At 38.4% G+C, this 20288-nt stretch overlaps 1 protein-coding gene across 2 annotated transcripts in view; it reads left to right on the top strand.

Annotated features, from left to right (window-relative positions):
• Positions 1-19591, top strand: part of TMEM164 (transmembrane protein 164) — a gene marked incomplete at both ends in the record, with an annotated part of 39339 nt that extends 19748 nt beyond the window's left edge. For both annotated transcript variants that reach the window (XM_082004343.1, XM_082004344.1), the window contains 3 exons: positions 9171-9249; positions 18889-18989; positions 19385-19591. In XM_082004343.1, the coding sequence (XP_081860469.1) occupies positions 9171-9249; positions 18889-18989; positions 19385-19591 (387 nt within the window). The remainder of the gene's footprint in view (positions 1-9170; positions 9250-18888; positions 18990-19384) is intronic.
• Positions 19592-20288: the final 697 nt, after the last annotated feature.

The raw sequence follows: 20288 nt of genomic DNA, 5'->3' as shown, positions 1-20288 counted from the left end.
TGTTGTGTCTCCATGCCTCAACTTTTTAATTTAAGTTTATGATATTTTAAGACATATATTTGAGTGTGTACATGTTTCATACAAAAATTTTTTATACTTAGTTATGTCTGTAAACAGTTGTGATATATAGTGTGTGGCACAAAGAGCATGAAAAATTTTGTGCCTAACCCAACTATTAATTCAGAAGTGAGGAGGGAGGTATTGTCTGGGGCAGAGGGAGTTCTGAGATCAGTGGGAACTAGAAAGCAGGAGACTATTGCCTCTCATCACTTTGAGAGATTGTACCAAATTGATGTATTGCTGTCAGCACCGAAATGCCTTGCTATTACCTTTCATAGGGTAAAATGTGTTTTATCCTTATGGGTTATTTGAGCTATAGCTGGATGTTGTCTTGTTGTAGGTAGTTTTCAGCTGACGCTCTCCTAAACCTCTCTCTTCCTTGTGGATTGCCTATTAGTTGTCTTCCAGGCAGCAGCTGATTACTGTTGAGTAGTGGTCTCCTCCTGGAGAAGCCTGCTAATTTAGCAAGTTCAGTAGTAGGCATGTACATGCTAGCTAGCAAACTGTGTATCATGATGGAGATGAAAGCAGTGGGATGCAGGAAAAAACATTAGATGTACAGTTTTATTTGTACATACTGTTGTGGTGTAGCCCCAGCTGGCAACTAAGCACCACGCAGCCGCCCGCTCACTCCCCCATGGTGGGACAGGGGAGAGAATTGGAAGAGTGAAAATGAGAAAACTCATGGTTTGAGATAAAGACAGTTTAATAGGTAAAGCAAAAGCCATGCACACAAGCAGAGCAAAACAGGGAATTCATTCCTACTTCCCATGGGCAGGCAGGTGTTCAGCCATCTTCAGGAAAGCAGGGCTCCATCACATGTAATGGTTTCTTGGGAAGACAGATGCCATCACTGCAAACATCCCTCCACCCCTTCCTTCTTCATCCCAGCTTTATATACTGAGCATGATGTCATATGGTATGGAATATCTCTTTGGCCAGTCTGGGTCAGCTGTCCCAGCTGTGTCCCTTCCCAGCTTCCCATGCACAGCCAGCCTTCTTGCTAGCAGGCCAGCACGAGAAGCTGGACTGTCCTTGACTACTTAGCAACAACTCAAAACATCAGCATGTTATCAACATTTTTTCATCCCAAATCCAAAACATAGCCTCACACTAACTTCTGTGAAGAAAATTAACTCTATCCCAGCTGAAACCAGGATGGTATCAATATCTGAAAGGGGCAAGAGGCAGAAGACACAGAATGAAAGATAATCATTAATTCACCAGCTGATGGACATTTGTTTAGGAACTAGTGGGTATCAGGATTTTGGTTCTAAGTGTTAACCTGTTCAAAATAATTTCCAGAGCAACATTTTTGCTACCAATTATGTCACATTGTAAGTATTCTTTTTGCATATATGATTCAATGCTAAATTATCCTGAAAAAGAAATTTTTGGAAGCCTCTAGCATAATTTGATATTTTCCATTTTCTTCTAAAGTATCTGTTAAATTTTTTTAGGACTTCAGGCATTTCAAAACTGTTCTTAAATATTTGGCTGTTGCCAGTGGAAATGGAGAATTGAGATATTAATTGAAACTACAGTAAAAAGTTTCTACCTTCTGTTGTTTTAACCTTTCAGTAACACTATACTAGTTAAAAATCTTGTTGGACTGTAGTGGGCACCTGGAATAGTGTTCCAAAAAAGTGTTCTGAAAGATGAGGTCAGTCTATTCTCTTCTGCCCAAGAAAATATCTTCCTGCCTTGGCATGATGTTGAGGTGCCAACAATTAACAGTCTTGAGCAACAGATGCACCCATTTGTATTTATTTGGCAACTAAATATTCCAGTTTTGCAAAATGATTTACAACGTGTTGATGCAGCTAATTTTTGTGCATTGGAATAGTCATTGGATAAAGATGAAACAGTTTGTTTCTTATTCAGTTAATCTTTGTAAGTTCTTATTACCATTTAAAAAATAAAGTGCATTTAAATTTTCTGTCATAATTTCCTTCCTTTCTCATATGCAAATTATTCTTGGTCAGCATTAATAATTCACATGGAACATAGGGTAATCTTTTATGACCTCTAGGTAAATAGAGAAGGAGATGCTAAGGGAATCAGATTGTTAGGGTATAAAGTAGGAGCCTAGAAAGGTATAGGAAGCTATACAGGAGTAGAAAGTTTTTTTTTTTCACTCTGTTTTTGTATTATGTGGAATACAGTGTAGGTCCTGATAACCTAGCTATGCGAGTAAATCCATTTAACTGCCACAAAGACTCCAAGTGTTTGGAGACTAACTGCTTTTGTTTGAACTTTCATACTGCATTAATCAAATCTTAAAGGAAACTCTTTCTGCTGGTTTAAAAGCGGAGTTTTTTGCAAGCTGATGTCCTGAAAATGTTGATATAGATAAAGTAAAAAAAAAACCCCAGGACATGTCCCAGAGGTGTCGGACTTGCTGTCTCTGCTCACGCAGCTGAGATGGTGCAGTTTTAATGTTTCCAGAAGCTGCTATATTCTATTATTAGAACTATTTGGCTTGAGAGGTATGCATTCTAAATCTGTTTTAGGAACAGAATCATGCTCTGAGCAGTACTTACAGTGCGCTCTGTGTAGTGCCTCTGATCATTGCCTACTGCATTTCTGTTGACGTTAAGGTAATAATTCACTGTACTAAATAGTTTGCCTGAAATACCTGTGCCTACACAGCAAGATGAAATAGGTTATGGTAGCACATTATGTCATATCTAAACTGGCTTAATCTAACTGGCACAAGGAGAAATAACCGAACAGTTGCACGTTGGGGGCTGTTGAGAGATTGTGCTTTGGTTGTTGGTAGGTGCTAAAGCCAAGGTTTCTGCATCTTTCAGCAATTACCGATGCTATGTGCATTAAAATGGTATGGGTATGTAAGTAGAGTCTACGATCACACCTTTATTTGGTAATGTAAATCTACCTTCTGCTGGTGGTGATAAATAGTCGTAATATTATCTCTAGAGGAACTGGAAAACTACTATTTCTGAAATAGGTATTATTTACCTCATATAATTCCTGTTTTTAGACTTGACTACAAATGCCTGATTGTGTCCACTGCGTCATTAATGTGAGCTGGTTTGTATAATCAAATTGAGTGACCAGAAGGCAGTGGTACCTTTTTATGAGACACAATAAACATCAAATATAGTGCTAGTTAAATACTCAAAACACTGATAAAAGTCAAAACAAATGCATTCAGTTGAGATCATTGGTGAGAACAATGCCTTTTCCCGATTTTCTTGGTGAGCATCATCCTCTGTAGTGACATGCCAAGTGTTGTGGTTCAACCACAGCCAGCAACTAGGCCCCACACAGCCACTTACTCACTCCCCCCTGGCGGGATGGGGGAGAGAATCAGAAGAGTAAAAGTGAGAAAACTCGTGGGTTGAGATAAAAACAGTTTAATAGATAAAGCAAAAGCCGGACACGCAAGCAAAACAAAACAAGGAATTCATTCACCACTTCCCATTGGCAGGCAGGTGTTGAGCCTTCTCCAGGAAAGCAGGGCTCTGTCATGCATAATGGTTACTTTGTAAGACAAATGCCATCATTCTGAATGTCTGTGTCCCCCCCCACTTCCTTCCTTCTTCCTCCAGCTTTATATGCTGAGCATGACATCATACGGTCTGGCATATCCCTTTGGTCAGTTGGAGTCAGCTGTCCTGGCTGTGTCCTCTCCCAACAACTTGTGCACCCCCAGCCTACTCGCTGGTGGAGTGAGGAGCAGACAAGGCCTTGACTCTGTGTAAGCGCTGCTCAGCAGTAACTAAAACATCCCTGAATTATCAACGCTGTTCTCAGCACAAATCCAAAACATCACCCCATACCAGCTGCTATGAAGAAAATTAACTCTACCCCAGACAAAACCAGCACATCAAGAAAAAAAGTCCCTTAAAACTTGTCAGAATTTGGGTAAGTCATGAGTTGGAATCCTGCAGCTTTGCCCTAGCTGGGTTTTCTGGAATTCATAACTGTATTTTCATAGTATATGTTTCTTGTCTTGTTATGTTTCTGGTCCTCTCTACCCTTGTAGTGGGATATTATTTCTAGTCCTGTGTTCTGTGGTGCCTTCACTCTATAGACTGTCAGCACAAGAGATGCTCTTTTATCAACTCTCGTGAGTTACATAGCCCATGTATGCTAGCATTGCCTTTGATAGCAGGTGTGAATACTGATTCTTTCCCTCTTTTTATATGCCCAACCCTAACAAGATAATTGAAAATGGGAACTAGATAAAACTCATCAATAAAACTGATGAATTAACAGTACTTTAAGGAATTGTAATTCCCTACACTGACTAGATTGTGTAGAACAGCTGGGAGGGTGGATACTGGTTGAGGCACCTACTTGAAACAGAGATTGTTTATTGAGACTCATCGATGTGCATACATATCGATTACAGACAAGTGGGTGTATGGCAGAAAATATGACTGAAGGACTGCCCCTAGAATATAACGAAAAGGAATTGTTGCAAATAAAATCTGGGATGCTGCTTTAGACCTTCATGCAGATGGGTGACAGCCCTGCTACCCCTTTATTTCAAGGGGCTTTGCTGTTGCCACTAACAACAATATTAACATAAAATTTTTTTCTTAGTCTACTCTTTCCCAATATTCAAATGTCTGGGAATGTCTTTTCTGATTTGTGCCAGATGTATAAGATGGTGCCTGAGTTACAGAACTGCCCAAGTAGTGTAACCAGAACTTGAGCATGGGTCAGCTGTTTGCCAATTTGGATATATGCTGGAGAAATAAAGTCTGGTAAGGCTGGAAATACTCTGTTTTCCAAATGCCACTTGTGTTTGGGTTTTGTTTTGTGTTGTTTTAAGTCTTCATGTCCATTTTTCAGACCATTCTTATAAGCTTCTCTGGCAGCTCTTTCTTCTCTGCCAAATAAGTAATTTGCTATTGCAATCCTAAATATGCTGAGAAGTAACCAGTCTGTTACATGGGCCTAGTAGCTGTTTGTCCCATGATTTTTATATTGTATAGCTTTATAGTTCCTCCTCTGTTGTTTAATTTGTTATGTGGTCTGCTTCTCAGGTAAAAAGAAAAACCTACATTTCTGGTTTATTTCCTTGATTATTGATTATGTTTAGGAAACTACTTACTGATTATGTATAAGAAGGTGGCTGGTACAAAATGACATTTGATGTTTACTGGACTTTGTGCTAGATGTGTACAGAAAAGACCAGAATTCGGGAGTTGAATTCCTTCTGTTCCCTTTTCTGCCATACTCTGCAGTCTTTGTAGAGGATGATGGAGGGAGAGCTCTTGCACAGTACAGTGCTTGAGCTGTTGTTACTATAATTAACAGAGGGAGGAGTACTACTTTCAGAAAACAGAGCAAAATGGTAAGCTCCTAGCCCACTGAAAACCAATTGCTTTATCTAAGTGGGTTTAAAGTAGTTTAAACTAGTACTGTGTGCCATACCCTTCTGGGGGAGACTCTCATCTGAATATGTGGCTTTTGGGCTCCACTCTACTGCCGTCTTGAAGAGTTTTTTCTAAAGCTTAGTGCATTCAATGGAAAGACCTAGTTGCTTCTTTGGGGCAGTAGCTGGTTTAAGTAAGGACATCAAGTATGTGCTCAGAGGACTGCTGTTGATGACTGTGACTCTTCATGTTCAGAGATGCAAGGGTGAGCTCTAATCCTTGGTGATACAGTTTCTCCTTTCTGCAGTCTCACAAGCAATGTAAGCAGCTGCTAGGAGTTTAGCTAGACTAGTAGAACAGTATATAACTTACCTGTTCCTGTGGTGGAGGTCTACTGCCTGCTCACTATTCTTGGTACTTTCCAGACGGCCTTTAGCATGCGTTCAGGGAACGTGGCACTTTTGAATCTGTATCATACCAGGCTGATGTGGGGGCTAAAAGCACATATGTTTGCTTTGAGCCAAACTCTTCTTGGAGGAACAAAACACCATTTATTTTCTAACAGAAACTCCCATTACAAAATGTAAAAAGTGAATAGTTGGAATATTTCTTTCCAGAGTACTTTATTAGCATGTTTTGATCTTGTATGTTAGAGGATTATGTATGTCAGTAGTTGTTTGGTGTGTTTTGAAACATGTATGATTTTGTATCAATGCTGAAACCTATGAATGAATGAAGCAGATTTGCTTTGCCATCAGTAAGAATCTTTAAAGGAGAAGAACTTACTGTCTTGAGTAACAGAGTAGCCTGTCTTCTGTATTCATTTACGCTCTTAAGGGAGCCTAGAATGTAAGTTGGTAGAAGAAATAGGTGATTTGTCCTTTTGTCTTGTACCATTAGTTGTTTTCAGATTCTGAGTAAGTGAAACAAGGTGAAATGCAGGGTGATGCTGGCAGCTGGTACGGGAGACAGGAGCTTAGTACAAAAAAACCCAGCGAATAAATTGACAACGAATATGAAGAGTTCAGATGAGTCTATCTTGGTAACACATATCCAGTGATTCTGAATCTCTCTGGGGACCGGTGTGGTTGAAGAAATGTACCATGAACATCATTGGTTTGTTACTAGGGAAATACTGCTCTTTAGAGTGGCTGCTAGGATTCCACAGTGACATCAGACAGGAGAGGAAAAGTCTCTTGGGGCCTGTGAAGAGGGTCCACTGTGGACATTGTTGGAGTCTGGGTTTAAATACAGTGGCTTTCATGGGTGCCTATGGTCAAATATTATCAGAGGGCCCAACTCAATATTTTGACTTACTTTGTTCTGTGAGTAAGTGTTGCTTTGATTTTTTTTTTTTAATTTCTCAAACTTTACCGCTTGCTGAAGAGCTTAATTGTTTTCACAAAGAGGTTATTTAAATCCTCTGTTGATGGGTGATCCCTTCTACCTTGTCTTCACTTGCTGTTTCTCTTCGCATATGTAAGGTACCTGTCTGCTATCTGTGAGTCTTTTATTGATAAAACAATTCATAGACAAGACCTTTAGAGCTACCTGAGTCAGTTGCTCAGTATGACTTTCTAGTTCATCTTCTGTGTTTGTTCTTTTGTTTGTTGTAGCCTGGTGGTACAACTTGAGTGCTTCGTTCTACAGCAAGTCTGCTGTTGCAGCTCTATACCAGGAAATGGACTTGCATAATTATCCAACCTTCAGAACAAGCAATCTTTTATAGTGAGAAGAAGATATTTTGTTTTACACAAAAAAAATATTGTCAATACTACTGCAGCAAAACAACTGTTACTCTGTTCTCAGAAGTATCCTGAGTGTAGTGTTTGTGTAACTGACCCTCACAACTCAGCAAGTCCAGAAGCCCTTATGAAACCACAGATACTAAATAGAGAATGCTCCTTGGCAGGAGTGAGTGCCTCACGTTGTGTTGTTTATGTGAGGAGCTATTGTATCTGAAGTGTGCCAGTTCCAACTGGGAGAGGTACAGCTTTTTCCCCAGTTAGGAAAACTGCTTTAGCCTCTTTCCAGATAATTTTGTTTCCCTCGCTTTGCCCTCTGTGTCTTTCAACAAGAGACAGCAGAAAAGGTTCAGATTCAGGAAACCTCACAACTTCTGTGAAGTTCTTGCTTTTACATGCTATTATCTTGCTTGGTTTTATGTTTTCATACAGAAAACTTGGAATAAAATACCCAACAGATTGTATGGAAGATTTTTTTTTTTTTTTTTTTTTAAGCTTGTTCAGCCAACTCTTGGGAGACTATCTTGGAGGTTGCAGTCAGGACACTGATAGAGTTCAGCTGGCAGATGCTGGGACTAGCAGAATCCAACTGTTGGTTTTAGCATCTTTTACATTCAAAATAGGATATAAGAATTGTTGTTGAATTTAAAAGATCCCTATATTAATTACCAGCTGTTTATTGATTGCTATTTAGGAAGAAAATCAAACATTGTTTCAAATTCTCCTTACTTCTGTTGATGTAGATTTTTTTGGTAATGTTTCTGAGTCAATGCTATGACTTCAGTGTCTCAGAACAGTAATAGAAAAGGAAGACTCTTTCTTTTTTTTTTTTCTTCCCAACAGATAGGCCATGATGGTAGGACTTGCATCTGGATTCACTTTAGCCTGTAGAATGATAGAATGAGTCTGCATTTGAAACAAGCTAGTGGCTTTGCATTATTCCTGTGAGATTTCATACTTGTGTGATGATGTTGTCCAGCTTTCACTTCTGAAAAATAATGGAAAAGTATGTCTTTTCAACTTTTTAAATCAGCTGCAGCAAGAAGTTGAATTCTGAATTTTGAGTTTGAATCTTTCCTACTACTGCTCACTTGTAAAGGTGTTGCTGTAGTTTAACAAATAGATATAGGAAAGGTATTTACAGATGGGAATAACTTTCAAATACAGTGCATTATCTTTTCTAACTGATACAGAGCTAGAATTAGTTGGGTCTGGATTAAGGGTCTCAAACTCATAGTTGTGGTTCAAGTTATTTTTAGCACAGTATTATTTTAGCACAGTCTATCTGATTTCTCTAAGAAGTAACATGAATTCAACTAAACACAAAAATGACTAATTATAATTTCACAAAAGTTGTCAGCAGATGAGAAATACATGATTTACTACTAACTGGTGACTTGTTTACATACATCTTTCTGCAGCTTCCTTTTAAAACCAATAAAATACTGGTTATTTTATATTTGGGGAAGTTTAGCAGTTTCATAGGTGCATATAGATTGCTATAAATCAGGTCTTTTCATTTTTGCACAGGCCTTCTCAGTAATTACTTTCATATATTTATACTTACATATATAAAAGACCTCATTTATAGAGTTCTATCACTCACAAGGTAGCAATTATCTTTTCTTTCTAAAGAGGCTACTATCATATGGGGTTTGTATAGTTTCTGGTTTGATTACTTCAGGGTTTTGCATTGTTATTGGTAATTTATGCTAACTAAGAAAGAGAAAAGAGAAATCTTACGTTATTCCTTCTTTGTTGTGTGCTTCTAGCTAACTTTGAGAATTGTCTACTTGGAAGTGTTGCAATGCATTGCATTTGTGACAAGGGGAATGGAATGGGTGGTTAGCTGCACTTGTGAAGCACTGACCTTTAATGTCATCTCTTTGTTAATAAACATAGGTGATAAAATAACTGAACTGAAGAGATTGTCATTGGTGGTAAGAATGGTTCCTTGTAACTCAGTTGTTCGTGATGAAAGACATTTACAAGTATTTTTCTTATTCTACAGCTTCCATTTGAAATGGAAATTTATTACATCCAGCATGTGATGCTTTATGTTGTGCCCATCTATTTGCTGCGGAAAGGAGGTAGGTTGGCAATTTATTTTATACATATTGAATTGGTCCCACGCAATGAAAATCTGTGCTTAATGGTTACCACAGCCTTCACTCTTACTCTTTTTTGCCTATTTTCTCAATGTTGTTACTTAATAGTTTCTGGTGTTATGTTGGAGTTGTAACCAAATTAAAAAAAAATATCTTTTGTCCAAAGTGATACCAAGAATGTATTGGCATAATGTGCACTGTCTTCTTGAGCAGTATCTCTGCCATCTTGCAACATTCTAAGTTGTTGTTGGGATGTATTTTTAAGACTTTTGCCTTCTTGGATGTCTCTTGAGAAGTATTGCAACTTAAAATGAGCGGGGAAAAAAAAATTATTATTATATCCCCCATATAAATATTAGTTGGCTGGTTAGATAAATTCCTAAAATTTTGAAGCTCTAATGAAACATAGTGATACATATTAGTGGAATGAACTAGCTTGCTTCTTATTTCATCTAACAAGATTATGGTCTTGCAATCGCTTATACCGTAATAGTTCAGTGAGGCTGGGAATCCCAAATTGTTCCACTGGCCAGTGATCTTTCTAATTGTTGCTCCTTAGAAGGGAATGCAGTATTGTATTCATATGGTGTGATGCTCTGCCCCCTCTAGCGTTGACATGCCTCCTGCTGCATTTTCTAGCAGAGCTAAATTGTTTCATCCAGGAAATAAACGATGATAATTTATGGTCCAGATGTTCAGTAGTCTTTAAGGAAAATGCTGAGAATGTGATGTCAAGCAATGGGATACAATTTAGCAAATGCTTAGAACAAGCATAATCAGCCTCTTCAGTTCTGGTGAATCTTTTCTATTTCATACCAGTCAGTTACAATCCTCCACACTTACTTCACTACAGGTTTGTAAGCTTTGTGTTTTTCACTGCTGAGTGAAACTAAATAAAAATGATCCCAAAGGAAGAAGATCATTCTGTTTCTTTCTTTTACCAGAGAAATATGCTAGCCACATTTAATTTGAATCCATCTTTGATATCTTAAAATTCTGGCAAATAATGCTGAAGTGCAGTAGAGTTGTAGAAATTTTTCTACAATTCTAGTTATAGAATGCTAAAGTTCCAGTACAGTTGTACATGTCATTTTAAGACATGTATTTCTTTTGCTTTAAAGTTTGGCCTTGGATGTCACTTGATGTGTTCCTTTGCTTTTTGTTTGTTTGTTTCATTTGTTTTTTTTGTTTGTTTTGAAGTAAAGTTTCTCTGGGTTCTTCAGCACCTGTTTTCGGGGGTGGATAGAACTATGTCTGCAGTTTGAAGGGCTTTGTGTTGTACAGGTGTCACCCTAGTGCAGTTTTCTAAATTTTTGTCCTTTATTAATTTACAGGTGTTTGCTGCCATCTAATGTTGACATGATAGCAATGAAAATTCTAAAAGAACTTTGTTGGTTAAATATATCAATTGCCATTGCCCTAGGCTGTGTAACTAATAACTGTTGATTTTTCTTATGCAGTTGGCTCCTGATCATTTGACTGTCTGTAAAACGTCATTAGCCAAATGCCCATGGACTTTTGTATGTTATGTATGTTATGGCTAGTGCCACAGGAGACCTAATGTATGATTTTTGATGGAAAAATTACTCAGCCTGAAAACACTTTTTAATATTTTGTCATTTCACTAGCACATTTGTTTAAAGTATTTTCTGAGTAGATCACACCCTTTATCCTAACTATATCTTGTGAAAATTGCTTTTTCATCACTGATGTTGATCAGCATGCAGCTTTATTTCTGTATTTTAAATAGAAGTTTCCATTGGTGAATCTATGGATTATGATTGGGGGAAGTAATTGGGGGAAGGGTGGTAAAATTAGGAAAATGAAAAGGAATGGATTGTGTATGAAAAAATATACTACTTCAGCATTAGTGGGAATCTGTCAGTATTACTGATGGCCTTAATAATCTCAGTCATAATATTAACATTTCTTAAAGGAAGGTTGAGCAGAACACCTGAAGCAGGGTTGATTTGAGGCTCATTCTACACAGAATTGCGTGTCCAAATTTGTTGACATGCTAATCAAGTATCATACCAGTCATAAACACACATTGAATTACCAGTTGAAGTATTTCCTTTTTGAAAGGAAACTGGGTGACAGTAAGCAAGGGCTGCAATAATTTATTTTCTTTCTCTTCCTGCTATTCATTACAGTGGTGAAGACAGGTTGTGTTGCACTGGCAGCATCACCTTCATGTCCCATCCCCCTCATGTAAGTCTGGGGGCTTTATTGTGCTTAGGATCCAATTGATGAGATGTTCAGAACTCAGGCTTCAGTGTTGCACAGTGAACTCACGGAAGCTCAAGGATGTATTCCCTCTTCGGGATTAAGACCTCTTTCTCTCTCTTCCCTCTCCCTCCCGTCTGTACTGAGGGAACATAAATTTCTGTACTTCCCTTTTGAACATATTTTCTTTCCACGTGCACATATGCCTGTATATGTACACATGCATGCCAGGCTAGACAAAATAAATGCTTATGCACTATAGCTCACATCTTTCTTGGCTGCAATAAGAGGCTCCCATACAAAATAGATGTAGTGCAGATATAACAGGCCAGCATAGAAGATTCCTAACTCAAAGCAGTTCTTACATGAAGTATATCTGCGGTTGGCAACTTTTTGGGGGGATGAATCTCACCTTGTATCACCTGTGAACCCTGCCAAAAATTATAGTATGCATCTGGGCAGGATACAGCATTCCTGAAACAGCTGGATAGACTGAATCAGAGCTGTAGGTCAGTTTTCTCTTGTCCTTAGGAGGCGAGACCCTTGCTTCCCTGTGAAAAAATGTATGAATGCTTTCGTAGCTTCTGGATTGGTTTACTGTTGCATCATCTGAGTGCTAGGATTGGCAAAAGGGAGGTGCAATGGATGAATTGCCAAGGTGAAAGGAAGAAGGTGGTAACCACGGCAGCACAGATTTAGACTGCAGAACCTACCCCTTCATCGAAAAACTCCTCAAACCACATTCAGCTACAACTAAACTGGTCTTCTGAAGCATAGGAATATGCTCAGATAATTACACTTTATGCTACTGGGATACAGATTGTTGGTACAAGACTTAGGCAGATGGCAGCTGAGGAAGTATAACGTCTCAAACGGCCACAACTATTTCAACAGTGCATGAACCTGACCTTCTAAGATCAAAGTATTAGAGACCTTCAGTGGTGTTCAGGACAACCTGGTTTTTCTAACTGTAAACTTTTAACATAATAAAAAAAAATTTAGTTTTGACTGCATCGGCCTTAGAGACTCACAGTTCTTGACTGTCTTGGTCCTTAAGCTAGTTTGGTCACATTTTTGAATGGATTTAACAAGATTAGATGTGTACCTTATTTCAGAGCTTCAAATCGTATTGAAATTTAATCAAAGTGGAATTGTTATTTCCTGAGTGCAGTGAGCAAATGATATAATTCCACAACAGTTTGAAATAAGGGTTAATTTACAGCAGCTCCCTGGCAGAGGAAGAGGAGTTCAGGAAATCACCTTTCTTGTGTTTTGAGATCCTCAGCATTATTTAGTTGACTTAATAATTTGGTGAAGTAGAAAAGGATGTTGATGTTGAGGTTGTTTTAGGATTTTGTCACTTTAAGGAGCAATCTGATGTATGAACAGCTGTACCTGAAGTTCCAGGATATCATGTGTGCTTCATCAGAGGCCTTTGTATTGGTGTCCCTCAATGGTTGTGTGGCTCTGACACTTTAGCCTGCAGGGGGAGATAGTCTCCAGCATCCACTCGGTCAAAAAGGCTATGCAAATTCTCGAAACTCAGAATTCGAATGCAGGTTGTCCAAGCTGTGGAGAGAGTAAATTGATTTGGCTGTATTTTTTTGGCTTCTTTTGGAGCCAAAACTGATAGTAATGGTCTTGCAAATTCTGGACAGTCCTGTGGTCTGGCACCATGTATTTCAAGAGCTGATTTAGTTGTACAGCTGTGCACAAATGTACAGACATATACACCCTAAATAATTAAGTAGGTGAGTTGTTTGCCAGGAGTAGAGTCAGAATTTCAGCTTATAAGGCAACTGCTGCATCTTTATAAGCAATAAAGAAACTATTTCGCTGACTCAAGTCATAAAGCCCTTTTCTTTTTTGATCCAAGTGTCTTCAGGAGTGGCATCAGAAGAGATGAAGTTCTGTGGCATTATCAGAAAGTCAGTAGAAGTTGATGATTTTATTTTTTTCTTTTTTCCTCTCTCATGGAGAATGCCTCTGTCACACTTCAGAAGATGGACAGAAGCATCTCTGTATAGCCAGCTTTCTAAGGGGCAGTGCAGTGTTTCTTACCTAATGAGAAGCTGGGCTAAATTGTAAGATGTAGAACACTGATACCAAGTACAGACAAAAGGATCATTTTTCCTGTGGCTGTAAACTAGGAAAGCGCAATTAAAGCAATTGGGGATCTAAACTTGTGCTTTCTGTTGGCTGTTAGGACTTGCTGGCAAGAGTGAGGAATTACCATATTTAAAGACATTTCTAACTGCTGTACCCTTTCTCAAGCCACTTCCCCACTTTGTGACACTTACCTGTATTTAGCTATATCTTTACTTAGCTTTTAAATGGAGTTATAACGTAGGCTTTATTATATACCTTAGTAGTAATCCAGGAAAACCCCCACTATATATCTGAATATAGTTAGGTAGTCATAAATCTAGTTTATCTCCATCCTTATTGAAATACTTGATAATGTGCAGTACAGCTCTTTCACTGAAACTCTTAATTACTTGGAGACCTGTTGATTCTTGTGTATTATTCTCCTAACTTTCCTGCTGGCAGCTTCCATGTTCCTATTCCAGCTTTTCTCTACCTCCTGAATCTGATGTATTAGATGTAAATGCCTGGTTCACTGTCCAGCTGTGCTTGTACTATGGCACCTCGAGCAGCAGGGTAGCTGTGGCACTGTTCAGCATCTGGAGGTGTGTGCTGTTGCTGTGGCCGCAGGCTCATGCTGCAGGCTCTCTTATAGCTTGATCATTTCAGGATAATCTGGTTTGATGATTTAAAGAGAGCTGGAGAGGAAGAGGAGGGGTCATGTCTCTGTCGTGTGACCCTCTGAGCTTTATGCACTGGGCCGTTACAGTTCCTTTGAAACTATGGTGGCCTATTACGAAACACTTAAAACTAAACAAAGAAGTTAATGTGGCATTCTCTGAGTAGGCCCAGGTCAGTTTAGAAGGGTATGTACCAGTATATGGAAGAACTACTACTATATGAAGGAAGAGGAAGAACAGCTGCTGCTTCTTTATGGAATATAAAAAATGGTTCCTGAGAAGAGCAGGTAGTAAAAGACCTCTGTCTGAGCTGATTCTGATGACAGTAGCTGGCATTCAGGGAAACAGAAATCTCCTGGCATAAGGTAGTATTTTGAAATCTACACATAGATTCAGAACAGCTGTAGGGGAAACAGTGGGTTTCATGCTCATCCTCTGGAGAACGTTCTTCCTGTTTCCCCTTGGAAAGGAAGTTTGGTCACTAGGCTAGCTCAGTAGGCCACACTGCTAGAATTAACCCTTTGATCAAAGGAAATAAAATGGAAATAAATTTGGCCTCACATTTTTATAAGCTTGAAAATGAAGGAATTGTAATAGTTGCTCTGAGTCTTGGATTAAGCAGGTCTACCTGTAATTGTGAGACTACTGAAGGAGAGTGTGCTGGGCTGGAAAACTGGTAAAGCTCTATCAAATGTAGTGGGAACAAAAGCAAGACATTAATTAGGAAAAGAGATTATTTTAACACCCTACTAAATTAAAAAATTGTACTATATTTAGGTTCTAATTCTCCAAACAGAGGAGTAATTTTCTCCTGCATTATGTTTTCACAGAAATACAAAAGGAGTATTACTTTCTATTAAGTGGTGTTCAAATCTTTACAAACCTATGTTCTGAAGACTTTAAATAAAAATAATAGTTCATAAGAACACTAGAACTAGCACAAAACCTTGTGGGAGGGGTGGGGAAGCAGTATAAAAAAAATTTATTCTCTTTGTTGATCTTTAGATTTCTGAAGCTATGCTTCCATATCCTAGGTGGCAAAATTAATCACTTGGCATATTCAAGGTCAACGAATTCTTGTTGCAGCAGCAGTTGATGAACCCCAAACTCTTCAATCTATATGAAATCCTTCCTATCAATGTTGTTGAAATACTGAAGTTTAATTTGCAATGAAATATCCACTGCCATGCTATTTCAATACAAGAGCAAATACACAGTCTACTTGGATGATCCTGATTTGGAACAGCCTCATCTGTCTGGGGTGTGGGCATTTTTGAGAATGAGATTAGTGCCAGACTGGCAGTTGGATTAAATTTTTGAAAGTGCTTAACATATAAGAGTTGTCTGTGATCCTCAGTGAATAGAGAGAGAAACTCATTGCTACCTACTGAAATTGATTTCCTATGTAAGCAGCAAGTAGCTTTTGCCAAAGCCAACACAGGCCATTCAAACCACCACTCAGCTGGGTCTCAATTTTCCTGTTTCTGTTAACAAAAATAGACCACAGTGCTCCATTAAACAGTCATCTGTCAAATAGCAGGACTGTAGAGTAATAAAATCTATAGTGATTATTAATCTAATGGAAATGTACAGAAAATATCCCAGGTATGAATTTAAAATTAGTTTCCCAAAGCACACTCGGGAATCCAGAGCTCTCTGAAATGTTTTCATGTGGAGGTCATTGTTTCCTTTTTGTCCCTTGATGTCCAAATAATGATACTGCTGAAAATCACACTATTATTTTCAGGATTGCAAAGTCTAGCAAGGAGGGATTTTTCTATTATATAGCGAAATCAAAAGTCTGTAGAGGGTGAGAGTTGCTAATGTATTTTTTGAAGTTTTGCGAGAGAGAGAGGATGTAGCAGTGTGAAATTCTTTGCTGGAGGAACCTGAACAGCTCTCCTAAGTGACTTCTGAAACATGATTCCCTGACTAGATTGAAGCTGGACGAGAGAAGCTTGGGTTCAAAGCCAAATTATGCCACTGATCTGTTTTGTCATCTTGTGCAATTTCCTTAGTCTTTTAATGACTGCTTTCTCCCTCCAGTCTTGTTTCATAGCTGGGTTCGCTTGTCTATTTTAGTGCTTATATGCTGCCTGCACTGTAAGCCCACCAAATAGGAAGGTCTCTGGAGTCTAGCTTTTCCGAGTGTTTACCTCTTTAGACTACTACCATCTGTTCTCAGGCTTTGTGGAATACTTCTGAAATAACACAGGCAACTGCCAACCACGCGTGTTCATGTGAAACCAAATTTGGTGTAGCACTGCTCTGCCAGTTCCTGGGACCTGTTTTAGATACCTTATTTAAATGTTATTTTGGGTTTTGCATCTAGGTTAAACATGCACCTGAAACTGCAAAGGCAATACAAAAAAATTTTGCAAGTCAAATGATGTCTTCTTTACCCTACAGCTTAGGAGGGAGCACAAAGAGTTTCTGTATAGCTTGACCAGGTCACTTATTGATGTTGGTGCAGCCAAAAATAGAGCCATGGTCTCCTGAACTCTGACACCAAGGCTAGTTGCTTCTTCTCTTGTTCTCTGTAACGAAAAACCATATTCAAGGTGGTATCACGTATCTGATGTTTTCAGGCAGTGGAGTTTAATGAATATCATTGCTATTTAAGTGAAGCCTCCTGTACTGTTTTCTAAATAGGATGCAGCTCTTAGATCATGCTTGCTAAGTATGTTCAAAGAATTAGACTGTTGGGATTTTTTTCCCTTTAACTGCAGATCTCTCCACTTAAGTTACTGATGTTGAGTTCACTTTTACCTTTGGATTTTGCTTATATTTCAGACACTTCCTCTGACCTTCACCTACACACTGGCTGAGAAATCTTAGAAGCTGCCTTATGCTTTCAAAGTAGCTTCTCTGCTCATATTTATCATGGTTGCACCAAGTCACAGCTTGCTTAATAAAACATGGTGTACAGTTGTATCTTGGGTAATTACATTAATACTGTTGCTCATTAAAGTCAGTGAGCGATATACGGGGTGCATATGTGCTGCTGTCATTCAAGCATACAATCAACTCATACTCTCTGTTCACTATCAACAGAGAAGCTATTTACTTTGACTGGACAATGAGCAGATGTACAGTTTTTTACAATAAAGTGTAAGTAATTTTGAATTCGTAACATTCACAAAATTATATTTAAATTAGATTATTTCAGGGAGCTACTGCAAAATCAGTCTGAACTGGCATGGTGGGTACAAACTGTGGCAGAGAACTATGCAGAAAGGAATTGTAAAAGGGCACCAGGGATTGAGAAACCAGTCCTCTAGGGACCTGAGACAGGATGCATCATTATATGGTGGTGTGCTAAAGCAAGTAACAGCAGTCATTTGCCTTTATCTACATACAATACCATACATAGGCATACTCATACCAGCTTTAGTCTGGTGAGTTCTGTCATAGCTAGCTACTGTGTAGTTATGTGTGTAGTTACTTGAGTTCCCAGGAGCCTTGTACAGTATATGCTGAAGACTGTTGAATCTTCCTGGTAATTACTGAGTATGCTAGCTAGCAAAGGCTAATGTGAATGTTGCACTCTGTGCTGTAAGCTATCCTTCGAGTACTGGACACACATTCTAAATATTTCCTAATATCTAATGGATCAGAGAGCAGACCAAGGCAGCTAAAAAATGCCAGTGTATTTTTATAATCATCTGAATCTCTACAGCTTCTCGTGGCAGCTGAGCAGCATGACACTGTGCATCTTTTCCTTTTGCGTCCCTAGGTTAAATTATTACAAAGAAAATAATATTTTTGTTCCCTATATCTTACACTGAAGTTTTCATTTGTGTTAGTAATAGTCTTGACAACTCTGTAAACTGTTTTTGTTCTCACTGTATGATGTTTGAATATTTAATTCCAAGAATAGTCTTGTATCTAAGGGTACTTTTATTAGATCTGATTTCCTTGGTACATTCTAGATCACGTGACATTTTGTTTTGTCAGTAAATTGGCAAAACCTAGTTTCAGGAGGAGAGAAAGAGGTGAACCCAGGAATAACGTGATATCTCCTGCTTCATTTGAAGGAGAAAAAATGTTTTACAGTGTCTGTGATATCTACTGATTATAAAATTATTTGTAGTGTATATCTGAAAATATCTCCACAGCAGTTTTCATTTAAAAGCACAATCTGTCATTAATGGATTGTCTACTTTGTAGAGCTTTTCTGTTCCTAGGCATTACTTGTGCAAGTTACTTTTTAATAGTTGTTAAACAACCATAGAATTAGGAAATGGCAATTAGGCTATGCTCTAATACAGTGCTGTGCAGGAACTGCCGCTACCCAGGTTAGGTCTGTGCATGCTGAAGTCATAGCCCCCGTAAGAAGCAGGTGTTTAAGTATAAATAACCTGATTTTTGAAGTTTCATTGTATACCATTACTGTATTTTAAAATCATTTAGTACTTCTGTGGTAGTAGGAAGAATGAGGTAAAAATCACTGGTGTTGGTGAATAATAGGCAAGCTTAATGAGGTAAATATTAATTACTATAATGGTATTGAGTAGGTTATCAGCTAAAGCCAGATGCCCTAACATCCACAGAGGAGAGAGGATTATTCATGAGTGTTTGATGGGCACAGCAATTCAGCTGAATACTAATGTATTCCTTTCTTTTCAAGGTATCTACACTCCAGAACCACTCTGCAATTTCTGGTGGGCTCTTTTATCCACGGGGTTTATGTTTGTGTATCATTTTAGCATCTTGCAGATTCTGGGATTGGTAAGTAAATACAGGTTAATAAATGGATAGCTTGCAAGTACATTCAAAGTAAAACCACTGACTAGTTTTTCAAAGTGTCCAGATGTATATGGATAAGACTACTTGCATGCAAACTTTTAATTGCATGTTCTAATGGACATTTGTATCTCATATCTCACAAGCATCGGTAAAATATTTCATAAATTGGTTATGTACCTGCATAAATCCATCTATTAAATGCACAACTGAATTTGGATCTGCTTTCCTTCTGAAAGCTGCCCTACTTGGGTTGAACAAAGGATTGTCATCTAAACATTTTTGAATATTACGGTAATTTCAAAATTACCATTTTAGGTGTCTGAATCAGTGCAACACAAAAATATTGTTAATTTATAAATTTGTTGTCACTTTCTCAGGTTACAGAAGTGAATTTGAACAACATGTTGTGCCCAGCCGTCTCAGATCCTTTTTATGGGCCCTGGTATCGAATCTGGGCATCTGGACATCAGACTGTCATGACCATGACTCATGGGAAGCTTGTAATCCTACTGTTTTACAGTGCTGTCCCCATCTTTAAATGTAGCGTGGACTTGCTTAGGCTCCCACCTAAGAAAATAGACTGAAATTTCTCCCCACGGAGTAGTATATACAGGAAGCAGAGATACTTATACTGGAAAACAAAGAGGAGGGATGAGAGGACAATGCATTTATACTTCTCCCCACAGTTTATTGCCTCAAAAACACCTCTATAATCAAGTGAGGTTTTTTTTTTTAACTGCTGTTTCTCACTGCCTATTGCCAATGGCAAAGTCTGTGGCCTTATTCTGGAAAAGGTTTGTGTTTTATACATTTTGTGTAGATTACAGTAGAATCTTGCTAAGCTGCCATTTAAAATTAGGCCAGGATCTGTCCACATTCCAGCAAAGAGTGGCAGTGCTACCTCGTTTTGACTTATTTTCCATTAAATATAAGTACACTTATATCAGAGGATAGGAAATAAAGCTGAATTACAACACTCCAGTGATGTGAACAGAACACATCTTGAAGTGCATCATCCTGGCTTAATTCTTAGCACTTGAATGTGGCAAAATGGTCACAGTGAAACGATGTACACTTAATCTCCCAGTCGTAAATGCAAAAAAGTGAGGTTCTACTGTATTTTCTTGAAGCTGGTTGAAGATGTTGGGGAACAATAACTCATTCAGATATCTTTCTTTTTTCTTTCCTTAAATCGACTACTTAATTCTAAGCTGCTGTGGATGAATATCTATCTGGCTAAGTCCCACCAGATCTTGATGCTTTGGAGATGCCTGTGTTTGA

The sequence above is a fragment of the Phaethon aethereus genome (assembly GCF_964289735.1).
Source record: "Phaethon aethereus genome assembly, chromosome: 10".
Taxonomy (NCBI): Eukaryota; Metazoa; Chordata; class Aves; order Phaethontiformes; family Phaethontidae; genus Phaethon; species Phaethon aethereus.
This window is presented reverse-complemented; position numbering and strand designations above follow the sequence as displayed.